This window comes from Columba livia, chromosome 1, assembly GCF_036013475.1.
Source record: "Columba livia isolate bColLiv1 breed racing homer chromosome 1, bColLiv1.pat.W.v2, whole genome shotgun sequence".
Taxonomy (NCBI): Eukaryota; Metazoa; Chordata; class Aves; order Columbiformes; family Columbidae; genus Columba; species Columba livia.
Genome location: NC_088602.1, coordinates 151,435,089 through 151,442,495, shown reverse-complemented (window position 1 = coordinate 151,442,495; position 7,407 = coordinate 151,435,089). Strand labels below are relative to the sequence as shown.

Genomic DNA, 7,407 nt, shown 5'->3' with positions numbered 1-7,407 from the left:
TAAAATGAGCCATGCGTCTTCCTTACTCTGGGTAGCTAGATACACGTGTACTACATAGGATAAAGTGTTGTTGTGTTTTGGTTTTTTTTTTAATTAGGAAAAAAAAAAAAAGCAGTCTGAGAAACAAGAAACTGCAACTGAGACTGGAATGTGGCACCTTATAAATAAGACCGGAGACAAGATGCACTCTGATGGCTGAATACAGTAAGGTTATTCAGCTCTAAGTCTGCCTAATCACTGAAGTCAAATGTAATGAATTTCCCAGTGTGATCAAGGCCTGAGGGAGGGAATTTTCCCCTTTTACAGGAAGAGCACCATACATGGGCCAGGAAATCCCTTGGCCAAGGTGTGGAGTGTTGCTCCAGTGCACATGTACAAGGAACAAGAGAATGCCACTTTCTGTGGGCACCACCATGGGCAGCAGTGCTGGAAACGTGCTGGGGACGGCAAGGGAGGCCCCCAACCTCTGGTACCTCCAGAGGATCTTCAAGTAGGCAGCCCAGAGAAGCATGATGCCATGGTACAACTTGGACTACACTTAGCCATGGTCACTGCTTACACTAGTGCATAGTTCATCTCTCCCAAGCCAACCTATACACAGAAGCAGAAGTGAGAAAAACTGCCCAAGTACATGGCCTACTTTTGGTTAGCCCAAGCCAAGTGCTGAGCTGCTGCAGTCTGCCTGCACTGGTTAACTCCTCTACAAAAGCTGAGACATCCTGACTCCTCTATATATACTGTTCACCCCAAGAAGTAGATGCAAGGCTGATTTATAGCTCCCCTTGAGGCATTTCCACAGTGCAGTCATGAGCTGCATCTTGCCCTTCCAAAGGGGGTTAAAGCATTGAAGCTCAATACACATCCTCCATGTAAAATTCTGATCTTCCTCAATATGCTAGCAAGTCACTTTTAGCACATTACTGAGTTGCTGTTGCAATCAACAGATTTTGTCAGGCAGATTGTGGGATTTTAAAGCTGTAGCTATCCGTCACTAAGAAAAACAGTTGCCTGCACTGCTGTTAAGAAAGCAAAATGAGAAGACGAGTACCACAGCAAACCCTGTAATACTGTGTTCTATAGATTTACAAGTATCCAGAAAGACATGGGTATATTATAACCTGTTACCAGGGCTGTCAAAATGACTGAAGATACTCATATTTGATGCTTTAGATAAATTAGGAAGCTAATAACCCAATGTTGCTCTGGTGCAGACCCAGCAAGGAGAATAAAGAGAGGAAATAATGTCTGATGAATGGGAAATAAAAGGTATAAAGGAGATAGAAATGCTAGTTTCAATACTTCTCCATGGATGTTAGTCTGCTGCAAAAGAAGCAAGAAGTAGGGGAAAGAAAATGACAGACCTCAAACGGATCAGCACAAGGAACTGCTTCTTTCTTGGAGTACATGGACTGCAAGGACAGAATTGTCTTTGGAGTGTTTTCAAGGCACCCAAATTTCCAGCATGTCCACATATTTCTTGAGTATCATGAAACTCCCAGCAAACATAAGGCTACCAATGTACCTTGCCAATTTCATAGCTTTTGCTCAGAGTCATTGTCTCAACATGCTTTTGATATACTGGAAGGGTTAACACATAAGCATATGCTCATGAGGCATCTGGGATGGGTGAAAGGAAAATAGACACCTTCTAGGTGAGGTTGTGTGTCAGTGACTTTCACTGCCGCACGTGTCACTGTCACAGCAAAGACAAAGACAAAAAAAAAGCAAAAGAGGCCATTAAATACTACTCAAACAAACTTCCCATGGCCACACCACCAGAAAAACCATGTGTCTCATGTGTTCACCAGAAACACCAGATCTGCAAATACAGGTTGGAAGATCAATCACAACAAAACATCAATTTAGCTCTATTTTCTTTATGTCTATGGTGCTTCTATACGACAGTCCTCATGGAGCAGGTGACATCTCATGTAGTCTGAATCCAAGCTACAGCACCATGAATTGAGACTGAGCAATTCTGCTGCTGCTGGGAAGAAGCAAGGATGACAAGCGTCAGTAAAAATATCTACAGACAGGTGCTAAAAGACAGGCAAGCCATCACATGACATGGGGAAAGAGACACTGGAGTCTGAGGCCTGTTTTGTAACAGGCAAAATTTGCCCTGAACTCATGTCTTACATGAGTCACTCAGCCTCACACCTCAAAATATTGAGGGGTGCTATAATTAGTGAGAAATGTATAACATTATAATGTTTTAGATAACACATAAAGATACGTCTAGCATTGAAACATGAAATAAGAGTAACTGATGCTATTAAGTAACAAAAGTTTATTTTATTAACATTATAAATATTTTTGTTCCCTCCATTTAACTCCAAAATGAGAAAATCAAACCAATACAACGTAACAATTCAGGAGCTCCTCAGTTCTACTGAAAAGGATCCCCTTTAATGATAAATTAAAATGGGAAGTGACATTTTGTCAGTCCAGCAATCTCAATAGTTGAGCAACCCTAGGTACTTTGTTGTTCAAATGGCACAATACATGCGTGCACATATATGTATCTGTCTATATATATGCATACTGATAAGTATACATATATATAGTAATATACACACATAAATAGACACAGCCACTGAACAGACACTTTCAGTAAACCAAAATGTTTTGCACGTCATTTAAGTGGGTTCCCAGTTGCACGCTGAAATTTGGGCCCTGCATGGCACAGGCACAATGATACTATACTAAGCCAGACCCAGAAGTGCTCAAAAGATTCAATACGTACGTGTCACTTTCGACTGCCACAGAGTCTGCGTGCTTCTGGAGGCTGTCCAAAATCACGAATCATATCTCCCTTGAAAACAGGTAAGGAATAATCCTGCAGCATCCTGGTCCCAAACTCTTTCCCTCAATGAACCAACTTCTGATATCCCTGGCCATGCGTGAGCCATTGCAGGAAACAATATACATGCTGTTATCTAGAACCACAATACATTGCCAGTATCTAAAGCATTGTTTGCAGTGCTTTGGGACACCTTGATATTAAAGGCACTACACAGAGCCAGCTTCCATTCTGTCTCCAGTGTCGAGGTTTATTTTCATCATAGGGCAACCACCTCCTACTGAGCACAGGCAGCTTTCCATAGGCACAACAGGCTCACTCTTGATCATAGCATCGTCCTGCAGCTGCTGGCGAAAAAGGCAAGCCAGACTGTCTCATGTGCTACATGCTCCTTTGAGCAATCTGAATGGCACAAAGGAGCTCAGGAAATCTGTCTGTCCTGCCAAGCTCCCCCAGAGCCAGCCCCTGCTGCAGTCACCCCGGGCACAATGGACGTTTCACTGAGGAGAAGGCCACTGGGAACTGAGAAGGACCAGGCCCAGCTCCTTTATAATTCACTCGTGGCCTCTGGAAGCTATCTGTGATTACAGAAAGCCTTCACTGCTCCACCTGCTTCATGGGAATAAACAACCAGGGAGCTGCAATGGGCTGACAATCCTCTGCTCAGGCACCAGTCTGGCCTCAGCATAGGATAGAACCAAACCCCTGGTGTCATTGAAGCTTCTTCCATTCCTCACATGAGTAAAACAACGCAAAAAGGTAAAACTGATAATAATATAGTTCTTATTTTTGTCAAATATATAGAAGTATTACAGTTACATCTTTCCTCACAGCTGGGAAATGATGCAAGGCCTACCATGAAACCACAGCATTAGGATCTTCCTTGTGAAAATTTCACATATACCAAAATTACACTCTGATTTTTTATTTTAACAGTTGCCAAATTCTGTTCTAATATATACATATACTGACCTTTGCCACAAGCCCCTGGATGATTATCAAGGGAAGGAATTTGGCTTTCACATTTTATTTTTTAAACAAGAAAGGTAAAGACAGAAAATAACACAAAATACATTTCTTGTCACCATTGGTCTATAGATTACAAATATACATAGTTTCCTTCCAGAGGAAGAAATACTAAAGTATTTTGCTCATATCAAATGAACTTTCAAAAAGAGAAAAAAATAACAATAATTAAAAAAAATCAGCTCCTTCCCCTCTACCACAACAAACACTCTTGTTTTGTTTTGTTTAAAAAAAAAAAAGAAAAAAAAAGAAAAAAGATTGCATTCATTTAATTTCCACAATGTCTGCCGAGGAAGAAAAACTTATCTGATTAATGACCTGAGTTATTTTCATGGTTTTCAAACTGCATGTAATCTTGATGATCACCATCTACCAGAGACCTACACCTAGCGAGGCGCATGAAAACAAACACCGGTAGATCTTTCAAAACAAACAACAAAGCAAAATTCAATAATCTATTGCAAGAATTATGTCAAAAGTGGGCTGTGAGTGTCTTCAGGGAACTGGTCAGACAAAGTGGAAGTGGAAGCTCTACTGTTTCTGGCAGCTGAGTTATCTATAGTTATTGAACCATAGACTAGTTTGGGCTGGAAGAGACTTTCAAGGGTGATCTAGTCCAACCCCCTGCAATGAGCAGGGACAACTTCAACTACATCAGGTTGCTCAGAGCCCCATCCAACCTGGTCTTAAATGTTTCCAGGAATGGGAAAAAACTGAAAGTGCATATTTTGTGTATGCATGTTTTCTTCCCCGTCTTTTGTGATTACAGTGTGATTACAGTCTCTGAGGTAAGACAGAGAACAGACGAGTACAGAAGACACAGCTGGCCTTTAGAGCAGCTAAGCAACTTTACATTTCCAAGCCTATAGTGGTTAATGAGGCAAAGAGATGCTGCTTGTCCTTCTCCAGTGGGATAGCCTCTCTGAAAGTTTCTTCTCTTGAGGAATCAGATAACTTACAGGTTCAGCCAAAGAAGGTTTTCCTTTTCCAAATGGGACCAGGCGGTGCTCGTTTGTTTGTTGACAGCAGCAAACCTAGGCTGATCTCCTTCCTACCTCTGGCCGTTACACAAAGGGGACTGGGTCCATAAGTAAGTCCATCAGAACCCCCTGTACCATGCACAGACCTCTGCCCAGTGTAAACTCCATCTTTTCAAAAGTGAAAAAATAGCTATCAACTTTTAGGCAGGCCTAAAACCTGAACAGAATTGCGTTGGACATTATACACTCAGTGGTGGTGTGGGAAACCTTACTGATAACTTTCTGCTCTGCCATACAATATCCCATATAACTCTTTTCCATGCAAATGAATGAAGATACCATAACCATATACTCAGCAACAATAAGGAGGTTAGGTTTTGTTCTGAGAAAACTCCTCAGTGATTGAACACTGACGACACAGCTTCCCAGAGGATGGCAAGGGAGGGAATGCAGCTGGTAAAAACATTGGAGTTTTCATAAGGGCATCCAGAGCTCCTCAGATTTTTAATTCTGCCTGACCATTTGTGAAGACTTAACACAGAGATAACAGGTACTATTAAAATGATGAAAAGTGGGGGTAATGGGAGAATAAAAGGAACGAAGGAAACCGTAGGGATGGAGGAGGGCCTAATTAGATGTTTTAATATCTCAGTTAGTTTGGTTCCTCCACACCCCTTTTCCTCTTTACTTTTTTTTTTTTCCTTTTTTTTTTTCTTTTTTTAAATAAATTGTGCAGATGAACATGGGAGAAGTTCATGCTACTTGCTGGAAGCAATAAAGGTAAATTTCCGTGGCCCATGGATTCCACAGACCTTTGAGTGTCCCGCCTCATCCATCATGGGCTAACTCATGGAACCTAACCGTTCCGTGGCAAGACTCAGTAGCCCTTAGAAACTGATGGCATGTCCTCAGGTATTTTCCACGACAGTGAGTGACATGTTGATTCCATCAGCTTCTTCCTCACATGATGCCCGAGTGACTCAGGTGCAGCCTTGTGATTTCCAAGGATCCTCTTTGATATTTTCAGGCATCAAACTGCTGTCTCCAGATCCTCATGGGAAACCATTTGGTAGTTTTGTCGACTGTCCAGGTAGGCAGCTAGATCTGGGTCACCAGCTTGCTGAGCCCTGTCACGAGGGGTTTTACCCTATAATAAAGAAATATGAAGAGAAAGTCTTGTGCTACATATTTAGAAGAACAGATGAAAACACAACACAGAGAAATCACTACCAGAAGGACAGAAGCTAGTCTGGGGACTTAACACTAGTTTGTACAACAAATAAGCAAAGTCAAGTGTTTCTATCTTTAAACAAAAGATTTTCAAATTCCTTGTGTGGTTTAGGACAAATCATGCAGATCTGCAAGGACATGCTATTTGATACATCACACAGAAGTGCTCACATGCTGGAAGGAACTGATTTTTCATTCTGGGACTGCAATCCCTATGTGAATGAATATGATCCACAATACTCTAGCTAACACTTGAAAAGTGCACTTCACAGACTACACACTTAGGATGTGCAGAGAGAGATGCATGGCATTGAGAGGAGTTCAACATGTCTCATTCTATCTCAAGTATAAATCATTTTTCAGTGTATTGATTTGCTACTCTGTTATGTGATCTACCCTACGAGCACTGTTAAATTGGTGCACAAGTCTTGATACTAAACTATGGAAAAATATTGGAATGTTATTGTATCTACAGAAAAACACTCCAGCTCCTTGGATTTCTCTGCAGATGAAGATAAACAAGGCAGAAGCCACTTGTCTGGGTTTCAGCTGTTGCAGAAATTATCTTTTGCAGTGTACAGTACTCTTATCTGAAAAACAGATGATCTCTCTCCCTCTTAACATGGTAGCATAACATGGTAGGAATTGGTTTTAATTGTCTTGCTGCAGCAAAGGTACTTCTGATTCTGGAACTCAGAGACCTCAGCTGCTGACCACAGGATGTTTATGTTCAGAAATGCCAGAGGGACAATTTCTGGACCATGTTCCCAAATGATCGGATTGTTGTGTTGACAAAATATTCCTAGGGTTTAATTTTGCCCAGACATCTTTCTCAGCCAAGTGTACACTGAGAGAGGGTTGTGGTGTCACATCAGTGAGCATAAGGGTGAGGGCAAAAGAAAATGATCAGCCACAATAATGAAGCCTCACAGATGCTATACAATCACAAACCAAGGCTCCCCTAGGTGGTCCTTGCCCACAGGCCTCTCTTTTGACCACACAGGAGAAGGATGCTGCTGTGCCATGGAGGTGCCTCATTCACATCCAATACACTGAATAGTTTGAGGCCAGGCTCTTACTATGATGAAGATGACCCATATTGAGGACTGAAGTGTCTTGTACTTGTTTAAATCAATACAGTTTTCTAAATAAAAATGGCTCTTGGCACACACGAGGAAACCTCAATCATACACACAGCAGGGACGGATGATGCTCAGTCTCACTTGGCTACAGTATTTTATAACTGGTTGACAGGGCTGGGTTACCTTGGAGTCTGTCTTTCTCAGAGAGGCTCCCGCATCCACCAGGAGCTGGCAGATGGCTCGATGGCGCTGGCAGGCTGCCTTATGTAATGCTGTCTCACCCCTA

General features: G+C 41.9%; 1 protein-coding gene across 4 annotated transcripts in view; it reads right to left on the bottom strand.

Moving 5' to 3' along the window:
- Positions 1 to 4,059: 4,059 nt before the first annotated feature.
- The window catches only part of DGKI (diacylglycerol kinase iota), a 221,469-nt gene continuing 218,121 nt past the window's right edge, over positions 4,060 to 7,407 (bottom strand). For all 4 annotated transcript variants that reach the window (XM_065038789.1, XM_065038782.1, XM_065038799.1 and 1 more), the window contains 2 exons: positions 7,305 to 7,404; positions 4,060 to 5,956 (listed from right to left, as the gene is read on the bottom strand). In XM_065038789.1, the coding sequence (XP_064894861.1) occupies positions 5,840 to 5,956; positions 7,305 to 7,404 (217 nt within the window). In that variant the 3' untranslated portion in view covers positions 4,060 to 5,839. The remainder of the gene's footprint in view (positions 5,957 to 7,304; positions 7,405 to 7,407) is intronic.